Source organism: Lutra lutra, chromosome 1, assembly GCF_902655055.1.
Source record: "Lutra lutra chromosome 1, mLutLut1.2, whole genome shotgun sequence".
NCBI classification, from domain to species: Eukaryota; Metazoa; Chordata; class Mammalia; order Carnivora; family Mustelidae; genus Lutra; species Lutra lutra.
In genome coordinates this window covers 207,489,302-207,510,135 of record NC_062278.1, presented here as the reverse complement: position 1 = coordinate 207,510,135, position 20,834 = coordinate 207,489,302, and the positions used below count along the sequence as shown (strand labels likewise).

The 20,834-nt window shown below is 54.4% G+C and overlaps 1 protein-coding gene across 5 annotated transcripts in view; it reads right to left on the bottom strand.

Annotated features, from left to right (window-relative positions):
• Positions 1-498: 498 nt before the first annotated feature.
• FYCO1 (FYVE and coiled-coil domain autophagy adaptor 1) overlaps positions 499-20,834 on the bottom strand; it is a 73,381-nt gene continuing 53,045 nt past the window's right edge. For all 5 annotated transcript variants that reach the window (XM_047695823.1, XM_047695845.1, XM_047695840.1 and 2 more), the window contains 4 exons: positions 15,966-16,061; positions 12,095-12,305; positions 6,132-6,241; positions 499-4,233 (listed from right to left, as the gene is read on the bottom strand). In XM_047695823.1, coding sequence (XP_047551779.1) covers positions 4,158-4,233; positions 6,132-6,241; positions 12,095-12,305; positions 15,966-16,061 — 493 coding nt within the window. In that variant the 3' untranslated portion in view covers positions 499-4,157. The remainder of the gene's footprint in view (positions 4,234-6,131; positions 6,242-12,094; positions 12,306-15,965; positions 16,062-20,834) is intronic.

The window sequence follows — 20,834 nt, the reverse complement described above, 5'->3', positions numbered from 1 at the left end:
CAGGTGGCGGAGGGCGGTAGGTTGGAATGATGATAATACCTTGGTTCCAGTGGGTCTTAACACTGACCTCGGGGTAGACAGGGAAGGATCCAGATCCCGGGCCACATGGTAACCTCTGAGTATCTGCTGGCTTGAGCCCTTCCAAGAAGCCAGAATACAAGCCTATGCTCTGTTCGGCAGGGCAACTGAACTCCGAGTCAGGCCTAGGTAAAAAAAAAAAATTTAACAAAGAGATTCTATTTATTTGATAGAGAGTGGGGAGTGGGGAGGGAGAGAGAGAGAGAGGAAGAGAATGAGCAGGGGGTGGGGCAGGCAGAGGCAGAGGGAGAAGCAGGTTCCCTGCTCAGTGATGCAGGACTCGATCCTAGGACCCCAGGATCATGACCTGAGCTGAAGGCAGACACTTAACGACTGAGCCCCACAGGCACCCCAGGCCTGGGTGACTCGGTCAATGGGCCTTATGTCCCGGTGGAATGAAAGACAAGGCTACTCCCAATGTCAGAGTGTTTGCTTTATTTAAATCCTGAGGTTAAAAATAAAACTGCTCCAAACGGTGCAGCAGATGCTTTTATAAAGGAATAGGTCTTGGGATACAAAAGTTTCTCACCCCCACTGCGCAGGTGGGTGTTGGCATTTGATGTGCTTTTGGGTAATTCTTTGGCAGGGAAGAATACAACAGGTCCCCAGACCCACTATCCCCTAAGGCCTTGAGAACTGAGGATTTGTCAATGAAAGTGCGATTCTGATTCGGAAGCCGCCCAAGGGAGGCGTGGATGTTGCTCAGCGGCGCCCCCCAGAGGCAGGAGCATCTCTGGAGAACATTCACCATGAGGTTCTAATGAAGCCTGTTCATTGGCCATGTCTCCTGAAAGCTAGACTATTATTTTTAAAAAGTGATTAGGAGGGAAAAGGCATGATTAATTCAGTCTTTCCCATCTCCTAGGAAGAATCACAATACAATGAAAAAAACTCCAGGTTTCCACTAAGAAATGTCTTCTGCTAAGTGTTTTGTAAACATGGCTGACTGGCTCACTGGTCTCAGCAAGGTGACCCCTGGTTCTCTGAATCACGGATGCTTCTCTCTGCTTTCCTTTCAACCCCGGAGCCAGGGATAGGGATCTCACTTGTAGTTACGAAGGTGGACTTTAAAAAATGAAACTCCCCCCAAAACTTATAAATCAGCAGACATCTATCTAACCAGTATCCCGTAAAGCACAGACTCTGAGATGTCACCCCTGCCCCCATCGGGATTTCCTTCCATTTGAGTCTAGAATGGCCTACCCACCCAGAGCGTGGAGAACTCAAGAATTTCAGAAAAACAATCCCCTTGATTTTTTTGTTACATTATGTGGCTTTTCCTTTTCTACTTTTCAAACCCTGTAAAGGTTTTTTCAGTTCTAGATTCCTTCTTGGTCTAGTTGACCTGGAGTACAGTGGGCTCTGGCCACGTTCTCAGGCAAGGTTGGTTAGTGGCATCTGAGGCAGAGGTGAACAAGGCAGCAGGGTCAGTGCTATAAAGTGAGCAGCTGTTATTCAGAGAGCTGGGCCATCGGGGGCTGCCGGAGTTTTGCTTTGTTGTTTTGTTTTGTGTTGTATAGTGATCTGGGGTCCCATTGATGATTTCTAGTATAATTCCGTCTACTGGCTGGAGCTAATAGTTAATAGTTGACTAATAGTTAATAGTTAACTAATAGTTAATAGTTGATCTTCATTGTTATCTGCATTTTTTTACATAAGTATCCCAACCCCTAAAAACCTCAGTGAAGACAGGAAACTGTTTTGGATAAAAATAAAGCTAAAATCACAGCTGAAATAGGCCACCTCGCATAACGCATAGCAAACCTGAGCTCGCATGGCAAAGTACCGAGGGAAAAAGAGTCTGTCCAGCACAAAAATAAATAGGCTGCGGAGTCAGAACGTGACTGCTGGGGGAGCGGGCAGTCCACTGAATGACTGTAGTCAACGTTCCAGGGGGTACACACCACGAGGTACACACCCCTGCTCTTCGGGAGGAGTGGCTCTGGGCCAGCTTCGCAAGAGCCAACTGGTTTTTAAGCTGTAGTTGGTCCCCTGTCGGGCTGAGTGACAGAGGTTCACTGGGGGGCTTGGATGGAATGTTCCAGGCCTTTCGCAGGAAACTCAGGAGCAGTTAGCTGCACAGGATGGTGGTGACACCATCAGCTGGCCGGTCTCCATGGTATCCTGGGAAAGCATTCAAAACAAGACCCCAGACTGCTTTGGGTTCTCTTCTGCTAGTTTCCTTCTTGTGGTAAACCACGCATCCCGATTACCCTTCCTAGAGGAGAGGGTGGGCTCCAAGGTGGGATAACTTGCTCTGGAACAATCCTCAGGCCATGTGGCACACCTGTGAGGATAAGTATGAGGCCAGGGAGTCTCTGGGAGCCTGGCTGCTTACTGCCTTGGTGCTGAGTACAGTCAAGGCCTTGACCACTGGAGATGCAAGGACCCTGGTGGTTTTCTGCCAGAGGTGGCTCGTTGCGCTAAGGAAAGGGCGTGAGAGGTTCGGCTTCTCTCAGCGTTGATTTCTCCGGAAGGTTCTGTTCATGACCCCCTCCTCCGCTCTGCCTAAGCTGACTGCAAGTGGCCAAGCCCCCTATCTGAGGGAAAGCTCTGAGCCCATCATGGAGGTTACTCCCCCCCCCCCCCCACCCCACGAGTCGCCTCTGCTGGGTGGTGGCTGCGGCATTTGCGCTGAACCCGGCCTGGGGGCCCTGACCTGTACTGGAGCTCTCAACATCAGCCTGACCAGGACTGTGGGGGACAGAATGAAGCTTCCATGTGGTGTGACTTGACTGGTCACCAGAGACCAGCTGGGGGATGGGCTGGGTCCAGTGCTCAGATCCCCAGACACCCTGCCTGGCGCGCTCCCTCATCCTTGGCTGAAGTGGGCCCTGTCATCAGATGGCCTGCTCACCTGTGAAGTGTCTGAGCCCTGACTTCAGGCTCCGGCCCCAAGAGGCCATGGAGGGTGAGCTCCCTACGGTGGGAGGAGAGAAGGGCCACAGACAACAGGAAGTGGGCAAACGGGGTGCTGGGGAAGACAGGTGAGGAGTGGGGACCAAGAAGTGAACTCCAAGCAGATCCCTGAATTATGCCTGTTGTACTCGAGTTACCGAAGACTTCTGCTGAGAAGGCCCAGATGTCTGGAAGTGGTTCTTACCCTGATTATGATCATTAGTAAACATGTCCGCGGGCGAGGCAGCAGCTCTCATTTGACAAACAGAGACAGCCTAGGAGCTCAGTAGTGAGTCCTAAGGGCCACACTCAGGGCTGCCTTGTGGTCACGGTGTCGCCGTCCGCGCAGACAGCCGCTGCAGGACGTGCCCTCCGTGTGGTGGCTTTGGTTTCCCCAAGCATCTTCAGTTCTGATTTCTAGGCTGATGTTTTCAACTACTGAGGGGCCTGCCTGAGAGAAGGGCTTTGTGTGAGGACAGGACGTCCCAGACCGAAGGGCCGGGAAGAAAGTGCACCTAGAGGCCCCTCTGGAGTTGCTGTGCTTTGGAGTAACCCTAAATTTAGTGTGGCAGGAGGGGACAGAGGCCTGACGGAAGAGGCTGGTGGGGGCTTTGGGAGAGCCCCTCCCCCTGCCTCAGGCACCCTGACTCTCCTGACGGCCCTGTGGCCTCCTCTGCCCGGGAAGAGGGCCTCGCAGCCTGAGGACTCCCAGGGTCTGGCCAGGACATCCCGGCTCATGGTCACCCAGGGTCCCTGGGCCCCCGCTGGGCAGAGTGCGTGGCATTTCTCTCCACGGGCAGAAGCTGGGATCACTGACGCCAGCCTGTGCAATTCTCCATGGGAGGCCGGGAACCAGCATGGCTCCAGGAGAGGCTGAAGGTTCCTGAGTGTTTAAACCTTTGGCAGAGTGTCCCTTTGGGTGTGAGGACAGTTGGGAAACGTTGCTTGAGCCCTTAAAAGCCATGGGGGCTAAGAGTGCCGGTGCACAGTGCCGAGTACATGCGCTCCAGACGGCATAGTGCTGAGGGGCGGCCGGAGGCCTGTCTCCCAGAGTCACACATTGGTCACATAAGGAGCCGTTGCTTTTTTTTTTTTTAGTGCTTTATGTGACAGGTGAGCAAGAGTAGTGTTTCCTGTGGATAAAGTGAAACTATCAGAATCTAGAATCCAGGTGCTTGAGGCTACAGGAAGTCACTTCCATCGTAGATCACAGGCCTGTCAACTGTCAAGTGATAAAACACTTTCTTGGAGACAAACCTGAGGAAACAGAAATGGAAAAGGAGGGTGTCACTGGGAGTCCCGAAAGCCGGGGGACAGCGGTGGCTGCTGGGGCCTGGCTGGGGGTGTGTGGGGGCTGCGTGCCTGTGGGCTGGTCGGGGAGCCTATTGGGGGAGCAGAGGCCTGGGCCCCTCGCCCCGTCTCCTGTCTGTCCAGCAGAGCTCTCCCCAGGCATGGGTCTGGGGAGCCTTCCCTGGGGTTTGGTACACAAACACAGGAACACCTACTCTGAAGCTGTGGGGGAACCTGGGGGCCGCAGGGGAGCGGTGCAGGGAGTGGACTCTGCGATGAGGTTTCTGGAGGAGGTGAGTATGGATCTCAGCCCCGCTGGGCACCAAAATCCATCTTGCCATCCATGGTTTAGAAATCTCCAGCACGGAGTAAGGCCGGGGTGGGTCACAGCACCATGGCTGCCTCTGGTGGGAACTAGGGGCCTGCCTGGGGCATGGGACTGCGTTCTGCCCTGAATGCGCCTCCCCTCGGCCTCTCCGACAGCCCACTGGGAATCTCGGTGATGTGGTGACAGTGCTCACTGCCTTTGCAGAGACAGGGCTCTGGGGCCTTTGGAGCTCTGAGGGCAGCTCTCTGGATATCCTGGGCCTATGCCCCATGAGTCTAGCAAATTCAAGGTATGTTTGTGCTCATGGGGATGTGCAGGGGAGGAGCGGAAGAGCGGGAAAGTGGGAAGCTCCTTCTCTCAGCCTCTCCTTTGGCAGATGGCTTTGGCCACAATCCCTAGGTGTTCAAGGCCGGGAGGTGCTGAGGGGGGTGGCACAGCTTTCCCCTAGAGTACCCCAGCCAGTTACTCTGCCTAAAGCCAAGTGCCCCGTGAAGGGGGGTGTAGGCGCCCCACACAGGGAGGACGTGGCTGGGTGCTGGTCAGGCAGGGCTCCTAAAAAAGGCGGCCCTGACAAAGGGCTTATGCTGAAGCCAGAAGACTTGGGTGGGTCTTCACCCAAGGGATGGGTCCCTGCAACCTTAACCACCCCGTCTCATGTCTCCATGAAGTGGGGGCCCAGGCTCCCGGCAGATCTCAACCAATGGGTTCCTTTCCCCAGCTTCCTTCCTCTGCTTCCCCTCCAGCCTGTCTGTCTTCATTCCCAACTTCCTGCCCCCCAGGCCTTCACTCCTGGACCTGGATCTGGGGCTTCGATGCAGCGCTTCCCCAAGACAGTACACCATGCTCCCACTGCCATGACAAGAAGGCCTAGGGCCTCCCCCACACAGCTCTAATCCTGGCCTTCATTTCTTGCTTGTCTGCCCACCCACCCACCCATCCATCTATCCACCCACCCACATACCCATCCACTCACCTACCCTTCCTTCCTTCCTTCCTTCCTTCCTTCCTTCCTTCCTTCCCCTTCCCTTCCCTTCCCTTCCCTACCCTAGACTTCCCTTCCTTCTTTCCTTCCACAGTTTCTACTGAACCCCTCCTTTGGGCTGGGTAGTGGGAGCCTGGACATCCGAGAGAGGCAGGAGGGCATACTGGAGGCAGGCCCTCTGGGTTCCAACCTGGCTCTACCACCACCAGCTGTGTGACCTGGGAGGTGTTAGCCGCTGGTCCTCAGTCCCTTGGTGGCACCATGAAGAGAACAGTAGCTCCTATCACATGGATGTGCCGTGGGGCTTAAGTGAGTCAGTAAGAGTGGAGGGTCGGGGACTCACGTGAAATGTGCAAAGATTCTATAAGTACTAGCCTGTGTCTCAATAAATCTGTAGCAGACACTAGACCACCACAGTATAGGGCTCTAAAAAAAGAGAAACTATTAACAATAAATTACTGATAATTAAATAGTCTCTTTCAAACGTCCACCCCTGTTCTCGCAGCCAGGTGGCAGGTGAACTCTTCCAGATGCTGACAGGTGAGGCGGCCCTACCTGGAAAAGGTGTTGTCGAAGATGAGCATGTAGATGCCTGGCGTGCGGACCTTGAGCTGGCCTTGGATGTTCTCCTTGTGGGAGCTGCACCGGGTCGTGGGGATAAGGACCTGGGAGGGAGAGCACATCAGAACAAGTGTCACAGAAGCCTAGAAGGTCTATGGGGTCCTCTGGGCAGACCCTTTATTTTGGGGACGGAACTAGGCCCAGTGAGGGTAGAGTTCCTGTCTGACATCGCAGCTGAGCAAGGTTGGGGCTGGGATCAGTCCCAGGACTGGGGTTGGGGGTATGCCTGGGATCAGTCCTAGGAATAGGAGGTACATCTGGGATCAGACCCAGGAGTGGGGGCGGTATGTCTGGGATCAGCCCAGGAGTAGGAGTGGTACCTCAGATCAGCCCCAAAACTGGGGGGGTGGAATCTTCTACATTCCCTGCATTTGCTGATGACCTGGGGTAGGGGAGGAGGCTGTGGGCATGAATTTCATTCAGAATCATGAACTTGTCAGCGCCCCAAGAGGAGTGGTCCTCAGCCCCCTATGACCACAGCCCATGCCAGAATGTTCCACCACCTGGAGGAGCAGGCCTTTTTTGGCTTCAGGAAGCCGGGGTGTATTTGAGGTGAAATCGATCTGTCTGGCTCCTGCTGGGCCTTGTGCTGCCCGGGGCAAGGGGTGTTTCACAGGACAGGCAGAACCCCTGCCTACTCCCGTCTCTTCACAAGAGTTTTGTGAGGCCCCTGAGCCCTGCCCGCTCTGGCCTAAACAGACGCAGCCCCACCTGTGGCTTCTCACTTGGCCCCAGCAGGCTGCCTCTCCTGCCGGCCCCCTTGCAGGTCCATGGGCCCCACGGCCCTCTCATCTTTCCAGGCATCAGCCTCAGCCTCCTATTTACCCTCTGCCTTCCCCAAGAATGAGAGATTAGTTCCAGGAAATAGCTGTTTTCTCAGGACATGTTCTAAGGGCCTCACTGTCGGGGGGCAAAGCTGAGCGCAGGGTAAGCGCTGGACGGGGCCGGGTGTGTGTGGGGGGTTGGTCCTCTGGATGGCCAGTCTTTCTCACGAGGGTAACGTCTACTACCTGCTGACCAGCTAAGACACTATAAAACTAAAGATATGGTCGGATGCCTGGCTGATAGGAAATGAGGAAATGGGAAATAAGACAGAGCCAACTGAAACTCAGAAAGATTTTAGAAGGGATCAATACCCCAATGGGTCTGGTCTCAGAAAGCATCCTTCAGCCGCCCACGTAGGCTGACTACACGTGAAAGGTCACACAGACAGAGGCTTTGCAGACCACGGCTAACACTGAGCAACTTGGGAGCTCCTAGTGTGGTGGGCTGCCCCAAAAGTGAGCATTTTTATTCTTTACGAAATTAAGTGCTGCCCCCTTCTCAGAAACACAGCTTTCTGAAATTCCATTATCTATTCCCTTTAAACATTTTTTTACCCTGAACAAAATGACTGAATCCAAAATGCTTCTAACGATGTGATGGCTTTTTCAATTTATGCTTGAATACAGAGGCACATTTCTGGAAACCCTATACCTTGGCCACAGGGTTCCTAACGTGAAGTTAAGTTTCCACAAAAGGTTCTGCCCTCAAAGATCTTGTGGTTTAACAGAGACAGCAGATGAAAAAACTGTTCAGTTATAACAGTGAGTGTGTCGTGAGGGGAGAACTGGGAGGGGTACCCATCCCAGCCCTGGGGGAGGAGGGGAGAGAGGCGCAGGGTCAGGGCAGGTATCCTGGAGGAGGGGACGCTCAGCTTGGATGAGGTAGGTAGTTCGAGAGAGGCCTGGCTTTCCCAGGCAAAGGGAAAAACATCTTCAGAGACATGGGAGAAGACCTAAGATTTACTCTCCCAAGAGATAACCAAAAAGAGACAGAATGTACAAGACACTGGACATCAGGCAACAGAGGACAGTGATCTCTGAGGGAACAGGTGGGCCCCACACCTGCCTCAGCTCACCACTTTCAGATGAGAAGGGAGCAACCACCAGAGGGGACAAACAGAAAACAAACAGTAAGATGACAGACTCAACCCTAACCAATCAATAAGCACATTAAATATAAACAGTCTATAATCCCAAATAAAAGGCAAAGGTGATCAGGCTGACCCAACCCTCATCATGCCCATAAGCAGAGACAATTTAAATATAAAGACACAAATAGGTTAAAAGTAAAAGCATGTTAAAAAGATACACTGTGGTAGCACTAATCCAAAGAAAGCTGGATTGACTAGTATCAGACAAAATAGATTTTATATCAAGGGATGTGGCCAGGGATAACTTCATGACAAAGGTGTTCATGCATCAGGAAGATGGACCAACCCTTCACACTGATGCCCCTAATGAAAGCTTCAAAAACATGAAGCTGAAAGTGGTAGGATTCCAAGGAGAAATAGATACATTTACAATTACCCGTTGTATATTTCAATGCCCCTCAATAATTGATGGAATGACAGACAGGAACTCAGTAAGAAGATGGAAGCTTTGAAGAACAACTAACTCAGCCCAAGTGACATTTATGGAACATGCCACCTGACTGTGGGAGGACACACCTGCTTTTCGAGTGCACTGGGAACATCCAGTAGGCCATCTTCTAGGCCATCAAAAAAAACCCCAAAAAACAAAACAAAAAACAAAAAGCCAACCAAACAACAACAAAAAAAACCACAAACCCACCTCATAGTTAAAAGGATTCAAGTTATATGGCCTGTTTTCTGAAGACAATGGAGTTAAATTAGAAATAAACACATCTCTGGACCAAAAATATGTGTAAACTAAAGAACACACTCTTAAATAACACATGGGCCAAAGAGAGAGCACACGTCAGAAGGGAGATCCCACAGGCACAGGAGAGAGCATAAGCAGTGTGTTCCTGATACCACAGGACATTTGCACTGGCTGGGAGCTGGCGGTGGTGAGGGAGTGGGAAGGGCCAGAGACAAGCCTGGAGGGGAAAAAGATACCTGAGGATGCACTCTGGGTGGGATCTGGGGCTAACCACTTCTATGCTTGGTCTTATTACATTCCATTGATGTTCTATTGTATTCTAATTCCACCTGGGGCTGAGAATTCTGGGAGGTTGCAAGGTTGGGTCTGCTTCCAGGGTCTGTAACCTAACAATGCTGAGCCTGGGCACTTCAGCAAGCACAGGTGGGGAGGAGCTGCTGGACAGGAAGGCTTGCGGTTTACACAGGGGCGTCTGGGCACCTCAGCCCTCAACCTCGGCATTTACTACCTTGACTGTAAAGCAACAACCGAGAGCTCGTTAGGCAAGTCGCCTGAGGAGGGTATGTCTAAGACAATGTGCTTCATTTCTTTAGAACATTCTAGATCATAGACTTTTCATTCATCTCAGTTCTGGTATTCTCACCATGGTCAAAATCTATGAGGTCATCTCTGGTGCCAAAGCTCACGCAGCTGAGGTGGTGGGGAGAAGATGGGGGGTTCTGGAATAAACCTGAGGCAGGTCCCTGCTGGGTGAGCTCTGGGAGTACCTCCCACCAGCCTCCGGGGCCTCCACAGCTGAGCCCTCATTCATGCCACGTGTCTGCAAGACAGCCCAAGCTGCTTTTATGGATACTTGGATGGGCTCCCGTGGGCCGGGGCTCTGGTGCAAAGCGAGGTTTCTATGCTGGATTGAAGAAGTGAGTCACAAAAGGCTACACAGACAAAGAGGGGGGTGGTTGCTGGGGGTGGGGGTTGCAGAGTGACTGCTTGTGGGGATAGTTTCTTTGTGGGGGATGATGAAAATGATCTAAAATTCTAGTGGCGACAGTTGCACAACGCTGTGAATACACTGTATGGCTTAAATGGGTCAATTATTTGGTATATAAATTATACCTCAATAAAGCTATCTAAAAAAACCACAAAGTTAAGGTTCTTGCTCCCGGTCCTGGTTGCTCCTCTGACTCTCTGTGGCCCCAGGTGGGCTGTTGAGTTTCTCTGGCCAAACATGGGTCCTCTGCCCAGAGAGAGGGCAGGGCCTGGGTCCTGTTCCCCACTCGGTCCCCCGGCTTCAGGACAGGGTTGGCACACGCGTAGCCTCAAGTCCCGGATGGACCATCTCTTCAGTCAAGGGTTTTCCCAAATTCCCGGCTTCTAATCTCAGTGCCGAGGCACGACCTTGACTGAGGAAGCCTTCTGGAGAGGAGGTGGCTCTGGGGGGCTGGGCAGTGTCTGCTGGGTACTGTTGGGGACAGGGCTAACCTTGTCCGTGCAGCTCCCTCTATGCGTCCTGGTTTGGCCCAAGGCCTCCTCCCCTGATGGCTGCCCCCCGGGGTGCCTGCCCACCCTCAGCACGACACTAAACGGAACCGTGGTCATCTGTTCACTGGGGGCAAGGGGAGGGCTCTCTCTTCAAGGGCAGAGCCATGTTGTCCCTTCTCTTCCTAGCTCTGACAGGTGCCAACAGAGCCCAGGGTTAAGCCGAACTTGGCAAGTGACTCTGAGCAGAAGGCAAGCCCCCTGTGTCTACACCTCCACAATCACACCCTTGAGCGCTGTCACTTTCTCTGCACGAAAGCCTGTAAGACCCAGGCTGGTCAGGGGATCCTGGGGGAGTCCCCCAGACACAGGCTGAGGACGTGGCTCTGGGAACAGGTTCCCAGGCTGATGTCTATCCAGGGCTCCTTAGGCACTAGAAACAGCCACCGCATGACTGGCTGAAGGCAGACGGCACCGGACCACCAGGCTCGCTTGCTCTGTCTATGGGCGCCTTCTGCCCCCTGGCGGCCACTCTGAGAAACACACTGGCAGTCCTGACTCCCAGAGGCCATCTGAAGGCTGGAGAGGAAGGGTCTTCCTCCAGGTCTCCGAGGCCCAAATCCTGGTAGGAACCACACGGATCGCCCAGGGCCATGAGTGACTGAGCAAGGGGAGAGGCCCAGGGCTCAGCCACACGTGGGCAGGTGGCATGGCCAAAGCCCCTGCCCGAGCCCCCCACAGCTGGCAGCCCACACACTAGAGGGAATCAAGGATATTCTCACGCACACTGCACAGGAGTCTCCTTCCACGTGACTTCAAGTCGTTCTCCACCACCTTGCTTCTTGCCATTGCTGGAACATGGACATTTCTACACGGTACAGCAGCCTGATGTCCACCCTAAGCTCCCGGCTGGCCTCACCGGTCCTTCCACCAACGTGGATTCAAATGGGACTCAAGTTTCCACCCAAACGAGCTCTGCCTCCCCTTGTACTGAATCAGCCACTTGCCAAGTCCTGCTCAACCTTCTGTTCTGGGCTCTGGATCCCACCCCATCCTTTCTGCTCTGGCTCCCAATCCCTCGAGCTAGACCCATGGCTCTCAACCTTGGCTGCTCACCAGACTCACCTAGGGGGAGCCTGTGTCCCAGCCATAGGCTGTGGTGTGGTGTGGAGTGGTGTGGCTGTGGCCTTGGGAGTGGGTGTTTCTAACATGTAGCCAAGACTGGGACCCGCAGTGCAGGCCATCGTCAGATTCCCATGCTTAGACTGTCTTAGGACTTTATGGACTGGGATCTGCCACCATGACTTCGAGCCCCACCGCCCCAGTGCACAATGGCTAAGTGTCTCTGAGGTGAGAGGCCAAACACACCAAGTTCATGACATCCTTCACGGTGACCCATTCTTGCTCTGCATGGCTCTGTGAACAAAATGACCCTGAGACTCGGTCGCACGTCTATATCCTCTGGTGATCCGTCCCCAAGTCAGACAGAAGCTGTCTACACAGGAGCAACCTTCAGAGACCTGAGGACAGCACTGTCCAGCCTCTAGACCTTTCCCTCCTCAAGGTGGCTAAGGTCAGGTGCTTTGCCTACCCCATGGGATGCAGCCCAGAGGGCTTGTCCCCCTGTTTTCTCCATGTGTCCTTCTCATGGCTGTGGCCATGGTCCAGGTGAGGCTTGCCCAGCAGAAGGCAGGATTGGCTGTGGCCCTGCACTGGGAAAGGTCAGCCCAAGCCCCCTGCAGGGAGCCGGCTTACCTTACACTGATCCAGCGGTGTGTCCTCTGCCTCCTGGAAGACCACGCTGAAGGAGATGCTCTTGGGGTCGGAGGAGAAGACCCAACTGATGGTGAGGCCTGCCTCGGCCACGGTAATGGGGATGACGCTGTAGGTACTGGACCGCACGAACAGCTCCCTGTTGCTCTCCCCGAAGTTGGCGATCTCGTCCACCGTGAGAGGTAGTTTTATCCTAAAATCCAAATGCAGAGAGGGCCCTGATCAAACGGGCAATGTGCCTGAGCCCGCCGGAAAGTTCACCTGCGGCTCAGAGGTGGGGGGGACCATTGCCCGATGTGTTTGATTATGGCAGAAGCCTGGATATGTAGTTCCCAACCACGGAGAGTGCTGACCAGGTGCTGGGCATGGTGGCCGGCACTGGGGACACAGAAATCAAACATGAGGATGACCATCCTTGCCTGTGTGGGGCTGGCATGTCCCCAAAGGCGGCCGGAGGTGAAGGCTGGCCTGAGGTGCTCTGTGCCCCCATGCATGGGAAGTGGCTACAGAGGCCTTAGCTTTCCAGAGCCCTCCCGAAGCTTCCAGTTGCCCAGCTGGCCCTCTCCTCTCTCCAGGTCCAGGCTGCCCTCTATGTTAACTGGGACGGGCAGGAAGCACACCCATCACTAGAAACTTCCTGCCCTCTCAGCCGTCCCTCTTTTCAGTGAAAATCTGTGCCTGCTGGAAGTTTCCAAGGGGTACCCTGGCTTTTCTTAAATGGGCTCCAGTACCTGCCCTGCTTCCTGTCTGCTGCAGGGCTCACCTCCTCGTAAGCCTGAGGTTCCTCCTCTGCCTGTCTGCTGTTGGGTGTGAGGAGGGCCTCAGAGGATGCTCTGGGAGTGAGTGAACCGGCTGTCCCCCTGCGGCTGCCTGTTCCTGGCTGAGCGGCGCCCCCTCCTGGACAGTGCACACTAGTGTGGCCTTGGGCGGTGGTGTGGCTTTGGGCTAGTCCCACCTCAGCTCTGAACTGGGAAGGTGGTGGCCCGGGCCTGCCAGGCCCTCCGCTTGCAGGCTTCCTGTGCCAGCTCCACGGTTGCATCAAGAAGCTCGATGCTGGGGCGCCTGGGTGGCTCAGTGGGTTAAGCCTCTGCCTTCGGCTCAGGTCATGATCCCGGGGTCCTGGGATTGAGCCTCACATTGGGCTCTCTGCTCAGCGGGGAGCCTGCTTCCTCCTCTCTCTCTCTCTCTGCCTGCCTCTCTGCCTACTTGTGATCTCTCTCTCTGTCAAATAAATAAATAAAATCTTAAAAAAAAAAAAAAAAAGAAGCAGCTCGAAGCTCCCATCTCACACGAAGAAGCCAAGATCCAAACGGATTAAGAAACTTGTTCTGGGCCCACCCAGGTCGGATCTGAAGCCACTACCTGTCCCCTACACCAAACTGCCTTTTGCTGCCAAAATCTATTACTGTCTCCCTTCATGTATCAGTGGAAACTAAAGCTCAGAGAGGTTAGGAAACTCGCCCAAGACTGCACAGCAAGTAAGTTATGGGGCTGAGAGTTCTGTCTGCCTTCAAAGCTGTGGAGATGGATGGAAATACTCCCCAGGACTATGCTAATGAGAAGAGTAGCCAAGGATGAAAAAACCCAAAATGCTCTACAGAGCAGCCCTGACAAAATCATTCCACTTTTAGGGGCACCTGCGTGGCTTAGTGGTTGGGCCACTGCCTTCAGCTCAGGTCATGATTTCAGGGTCCTGGGATCGAGTCCCGCATCGGGCTCTCTGCTCAGCGGGGAGCCTGCTTCCCTCTCTCTCTCTCTCTGCCTGCCTCTCTGCCTACTTGTGATCTGTCTCTGTCAAATAAATAATAAAATCTTAAAAAAAAAATCATTCCACTTTTGTGAAAATTTAGTTCCATGTCACGTTTTCCCATGTGTTCCCTGAAGCTTCATTTGTGATTATGGTACAAAAAGCCCTGCCCAGTGTTCATGATTCTCAAGAATCTCAGAGTAGGCAGAAGGGTCCATTTTGGAAAAGAGGCCTTTCTTGTAAGATGGAAATCTTACTGCATGGTCATGTGAGCAGTCATCCTGACAGAAGTCTCCAATGATGCTGGGCCATTTTATTTCATGTTCCAGAATTCTCCCCTTGCACCCAGTCCCTTAGATTGTTCTTCTAGTCTTTTTTTTTTTTTTTTTTTTTAACCTTTTGAGATCTGAGCTGTTCACTGGGAGGATGATCCTCAGTCTCCCCAGAGAGGCTAATAAAAAATAAATCAAGGGTTTGCCATCTCTGCTCAAATATAATCTTCTTCTTCTTCTTTTTTTTTTTTTGAGAGACAGAGAACACGAGTGCAGCAGGGGATGGGGTGGAGAAGGAGGTGGGAGGAGGGAAAGAGGGAGAGGGAATATTAAGCAGGCTCTTTGCCCAACATGAAGCCCAACGTGGGACTCGAGCTCACTACTTTGAGATCGTGACCTGCGCTGAAATCAAGAGTCAGATGTTGAACCAACTGAGCCACCCAGGCACGCCTCAAATATAATCTTAAATAAAAGGAGCCCACTGTCTACAGAACTCACATCATAAATGTAAATTCTACTGGTTTCCCTGCTCTGCCCTGTCCCTCCATAGTCATTCTCCACATGGCAACCGGAATGATCTTTTTTCAAATGTAAATTACATTAAGTCATCGTTCTGTTCCAAACCTCATTTCTGGGCTCCCCCTTCTCTCAGATTAAAAGCCAAAGTCCTCACAATGGTCAACAAGGCCTGATGTGACATGGGCCCCCTTCCCTCTCTGACTCAGTTTCTCTCGCTCTCTCTGCTTCAGCCACGCGGGCTGTTTCCCTGTTCCTTGAACATGGCAGATACCATTCTGCCCCAAGGCCTTTGTACCAACTGTTCCCTCTGCCTGAATGCTGTTCCCTCATAGAGCTGCATGGCAACTCCCTATGGTCTTACCTTCTTAGTGCCGCTTTATTCAAGATCACTCTACTTTGTTTCCTTTCCAGAGCCATAGCACCTTGTAATGCACAATGTAATTCACTTGTTTACTTACATCTATGGTCCACCTCTGCTGGAATATGAACTAAACATGAGGGCAGGAATCTTTGTTTTGCTCACTGATGTACTCCAAGGACCTAGAACAGACCATACCTGCTGCCTCCTAGGTGCTCGGTATCTGTGAATCTACTCAGTGACTATTAAACCATCATGCAGCCATTAGACACAACCCAGGAGAGAAAGAACAGGATACATGAAAATACTCACACAGCCATAAGTCTTAAAAGACTATGAAGTAAGATGCAGAATATTTTCTTTTTATAGAAAATGATGTACATACGTATTTTTAAAAACTGGAGGGCTCTACACTGAAGCGGTTTGCTTGTCTCTCTTCTCTTTTCTTTCTTTTTTTTTTTTTTTTACAATGAAAAGGTACTGCTCTTACAGTAAGAGAACAAAACAAAGTTATTTTCAAAAAAGCAGCACACAAGGCACAGGAGGCGTGAGGAAGGGATGGCTATGGGGGCATGGGGAGCTCCGGAGGGTGAGGGACCTGCTCTCGGTCTTCACTGAGGTCACATGGGGGCGACACTTTTCTGTTCTGGACCTGGGACCTTCCCGTCTCTGGCACAACTAGGACGTGCAGCCAGCTAGGCTTGGAGGTTGACAGGACGATGGATGATTACACTGTATTATTTGTCAGAATCTAAACACCGTGCACATAAAGGGGGAATTTACCTTACATAAATTGTACTAAAAGAAAAAAAAAAAAAAGGACAGACAAGAAGCCACCATTGGTGGTGCTTCTGGGGTGCTTCCAGCTCCTCCACCCCAGAGCCTCTGGGGTGCTTCCAGCTCCTCCTCCCCTAAAGTGACAGCCTGGGGAGTCCTGCTCGGAGACCTGTCACTTACATCAGCTCTCCAGACTTCAGCAAGCAGATTTCAGCATCTTGTCCTGGTGGCATGTCTTCAGTGTCCTCAGGGGTTAGCGAGGTTGACATGGTGTCCCTGGAATGTCACCCACAAGAACACACAGCCATTTAGCCATTGGCACACAGAGTCCCACATCCTGGGGGCCCCCAGCCTTGGAGCCGTGTAGCCAAACTCAGAATGCTCAGGGTCCTTCGGTCCCAGAGGCCAGGGCAGAGGGTCCAGCACGTAGGGGCAGAGGGACCAGGGCTGAGTAGGCAGGACTGGGAGAAGCCAACAGGGCTGCCACGAGGTCTCTAGGGTCTTTCCGGTGGCCATGGGGAGGGGCTGCCTGCAACTCAGATGGGCCACCCTCCTGTCCCACGCCAGCGGAACGCCATTAGTGTCCCAGGGTCCTGCCTGGCTGGCGCCTGGCCGGGACTAGCCAAGCCTGCTCTGGCCCATCTCTGGGGAGAAGGACACACACCCGGGAAACAGCATGGGCCGAGAGGGAGCAGTGGGACGAAGCCACCTGGCCTCTCTCGCTCACCACCCACGGTCGGCTGCACGGACAGCCAGCAGCGGGGCCAGTCGGCGGCACAGACACGCCATGCTTTCCACTGTGCTCCAGGTGGGAGATGGGACACACCAGGGCCAGGGGCGGAGGGCACCATATGCTCCCTCTCAGAGAGCCCCAGCACACAGCAACGTGAGTTTGAGGCTCTAGGAGGCCCGGCAGCAGAGACATCTACTGGACTTGAACTCCAGCCTTTGTGTGTTTATTCCGTCATGGAACGTTTCAAACGCTCACTGAACTGCTTACTCTGGGAAGGCAGACTGCAGTCCCCCCTTTTCACTGACGGGGACACGGGCGCCCAGGCAGCTCTGGAGACGCAGGCCGGTGCCCCACACCTGGACTCCAGCTCACCACCCATCCAGCCAGAGGCCCACGCTGGCTCGGCCAGTGGGTTTGTGTGATCTCAGGGGCCTCAAGCCCAACCAGCTCGAGTGCCCAGGCCTGGTCAGGGGAAACGGAGTCCAGAAAAGAAGAACCATCTGCCTCATGGACAACTGTTAACAAGGAACATCTCCCACCTAGCGTAGCTTTTTCAATGTCACAATAACCCCTTCTCAACTGCCCTAGAGGAGTCTCCCCACATGTCTCTGGGGGGAGGTCAATGCCTCCCTCCCTCCCTCCCCTGACAGGTACCCTTTGGGCTCTCACCAGATCAGCCCCGGAGACACTCGCCTGACCTCTGAGGCCCCCAAGGGAACTCGAGTGAACGCAGTCCAGCCCCACCCCTCCCACTGTGGTGCCCAGAGATGTCTGCCCAGGTGTGTGCTGAACACTGATGCAGGCATGCCCCCCCAACCCCCAGCAAACGCTCTCAGTTGGAAACACACACACACACAGAGCAGCCCAGAAAAGGTCGGTGGCCAGCAGCAAGCATCCAGACCTCGTGCTCAGACGGCTCTGCCTCCGCCACCTTCACACCCACTTGGGCACCAAGTTCATGGCGCCCCTGGGAGGGCAGCTGTGACTTCTGCTGGAATATGACAGCGCTGTCTGGGGTGCGTGGCGCCTGGGACCGGCTCTGTAGGATTCCCGGTGCATTCCTGCGCTCGCATGAGCTCAGGACCTAACCTAACACCATCCCCGGGACACCGGAGATTCAGGGCAGCCCAGTGGCCTCACCCTGCTGCTCACGGAGCTTCTGCCCGGAGCGGCAGCTGTCACCTCTGCTGGGAAGGGATCCCCGGTACCCACTGCTCATATTTCACTGCCCTCAACGGGTCGGAGTGTCCAACCTGCCTGCAGGGAGAGGCTACAGATGGTCTCCCACAGTCCACGTCCCGCATCTGAGCCCGAGGCTCCCCACTCAGTCAGGAGAACCCGAACGTCCACCTGAGGCCCCGGGGGTCCTCCTTGTGGTGGCAGAAAGTGGGAGAGCAGAGCGGGCAAAATTCAGTGAGTCTCCCCTCAGCCCATCCCAGCTGTCACTCTGCTGTGGGGGCAGGAAGATCTCCCATGTGTCACTGTGTCTCAGTGCGCCGGCAGGTACAGTCCTGTGCCACTAGTCTGGGGCTGTGACTGGGGCCGACACGTGGCCACCTGCAGCCCGCCCCCATCTGGCCTGCTCCTCCCTCCCACTCACCTCTGGGGCCCCCAGTCTGTCACAGCCCTCCTTACGCCGGGCCGTACTTAGCTCTTTTGGGAGCTGTCTCCCCCAGACTGAGAATCATTTGGAAGTAGGGGTGGGCAGCAGCTGAGCTGTCCCTACCTACCCTGCAGGACTGGCATGCAGCAGCTCGGCCCCTGCCACCTGCAGGAACCAAACAGTGTACGTGCCACGTGCTAAGAAGCACGTGGAAATTCGGAAAAGGGCAGAGGAATGCTGACAAAGCCAAAGAGAGAACGAAGGCCGGGTCCCTGAAGGATAAGGACCCTCCGAGCCCTGCATGGAGTGGCAGACACAGGGTCAGCAGCGGCACACCCACCGCAGCCTTACAAGGTCTTTCTGCCCGGAGAGGGACGGGTAATGCCCAGGGAGAGGCCTCTGTCCTCTTGGGAAAGCTCTGAGCACAAGACAGGGTGTCACTGGACCAGGCCCGATGTCATGCCTGCTCTCCACCAGGCCCAGCAGTCTCTCTGCCATTCAGCTACCCTGTCCCTGCCCCATCCCCATCTGCTGTCATGCTGAGGCCACTGGGAGGTGAGACTCTGCTGTCAGGGCACAGCTGTAAGGGGGCGGTGGTGGGGGCTGGCATGGGGAGCTACCAGGGCTATGGGATCACCAGAGACCCACTGGCACCTCACTGCCTGGCTGGGGCTGTCTGGGCAGTCGCCTTCAGCCCACGGTAAGTGGGGGAGCCCATCTTCACAAACACCCCACCCTTCGGGGGCTGAGCACAGGGAGCCCCGAGCAATGGGGGCTTCATCTGTCCAGCTGGAGCTCCCTGGGGCTCCTGAGGGCAGGAGAGGCTGTGTGGCTCTCAGTGGTGTCCTCACTCCCAGGTGGTTCCAGTCTTGGGTTTATGACTAATTGTGACTCTAGGTGCCCGTCCCTCCTCTGAGGTTCTCCCTTCTCTACGTGGGAGAAGGAGATGGAATCAGATGGACTCCGGGCTCTGCTCCAAGTTCAATGCTTGGCTGGAAAAGAGCAGTAGGTTCCAAAGGATTCTTCCCTTGGCCTTCTCCAGGCTTCCCAAGGAGGATGTACCAAGAACATGCCTGACCTGCCCGTTGCCACTGAGGGCAAGCCCCGTCCCTCCTTGTTCCTCTTCCTCCCCGGCCCAGTCCTTGACCTCCTCCCTGCTCACCTCCTCCCATGGCTCTTGAGACCACGGGCCTCCAGATCCCCCCTCCTTCTCCCAGGATAAATGCAATCACAGAACATCAGTGTGAGACGCTGTTCAAGGGATCAACCTACCCGCCCCCCCCCCACAACTTGACGGCCACGGATATGGGAGCCTGAGGAGCCAAGATGTGCTCAAGGCCACTTAGGCCTGCCTCAGGTCACTTGCTTTCATCCTTGTGCAAAGTGCAAACACCGTATGAGAGGAAGATAAGTAACATTCGATGGAACAGACTCTGAAGCTGTGGTTGGTTCTCTCGCCTTCTCCGGCACGGAGGAGAAAAGACGTCAGAACCCATCACTCCCTCTCCTCCTCCAGCTCCCCCTCTCTGGCCATGATGACAGACAAGTCCTCATTACCTGTAAGTAGGTGCTTCCCTGGGTAGGTCCCCAGCCTCTCCCGGCCCTGGCTAAGGCTCTGAGCGAGGCGGGCGTGGGTGGGTGATGTGTGCCGAGGGTAAGGATTAGAAGCACAGGGGTTTCTTCTCGATGGCTTTTCGAATTGTGGGTCACGACCCATTGAGTGGGTCACAAACCAATTTAGGAAGCCATGACCCACACTAGAAGAAGTCGAATAGAAAATGCCTAAGCAACAGTATACTGTGTGTTGTCAGGGGCAGTGTTGCGTCATGGGGCTCCTGCTTTGCTTTCGTGTTCCCATGCATGCCCCTGGGTAGTCAGGTAAAAGGCGTATCTTACCGCGGGGCTCTGCAGACAGAACACCAGCTTGGGAAGGACGGGGAACAAAAGCACGGCCACTAGGGGGCACCCTCTCTCCTGCCAGCACCATTTCCTTCTGTTGCCACTGGGTGGCTTTCCTGAGACGTTGAGACCCATTCGGTGCCCACAGCGCCCTTCCTTCCTCCCCTTGATCTGGCCATGTGAGCCTCCAGCTGCCGATGGTGACAGCTGATGGCACGTCACTCTCTCTTGCTGAGCTCCCGCCCCTGAGCCCGGGGTCAGGAGAGCTGACCTTGTCTTGGGGCGCACACATGTGGGGCTGGTCATCCCAGCACCCCCAGAGATCCTGCCCCGCACACTGTCTAGGATCAGTCAACGTCCAGATTACGTGCCCGACGGTGAGCTGGCTTTCTGTCCCACAAGTCCCCAAACGGAGGACCTAAACAAGGCTCCACTTGAGAAACACGTGGGGATAAAGTGGTGTCCGCGGACAAGGCGGATGGTGAGCCAGTCCCCGGCAATGCAGTGCAGGGGTCCATGCCGGCCTGGATGAGGCGTCACGGGGGACGGGGCGGGGTCCCCTGGCTTGGTCTCCACGGCTGGAATCTACAACAGCTCCCTCTCACAAATCGAAATGTCTCAGCTACTCCTTCATGTAGTTACGGTACCACCTCAGCCCTGCAGACTGCCCGGGGTGGGGGTGGTGCAGATCCTAGGCTGTCGGGGTCGGCAGAGGAAGAAAAGATGCCTAGGAAACCCCCCCAGCCCGCGCGTCTTGCTGACCGCCTTCCTCGGAGGGCTCCAGCTGCTCCTCGGCCTCGCCAAGCAGCAGGAT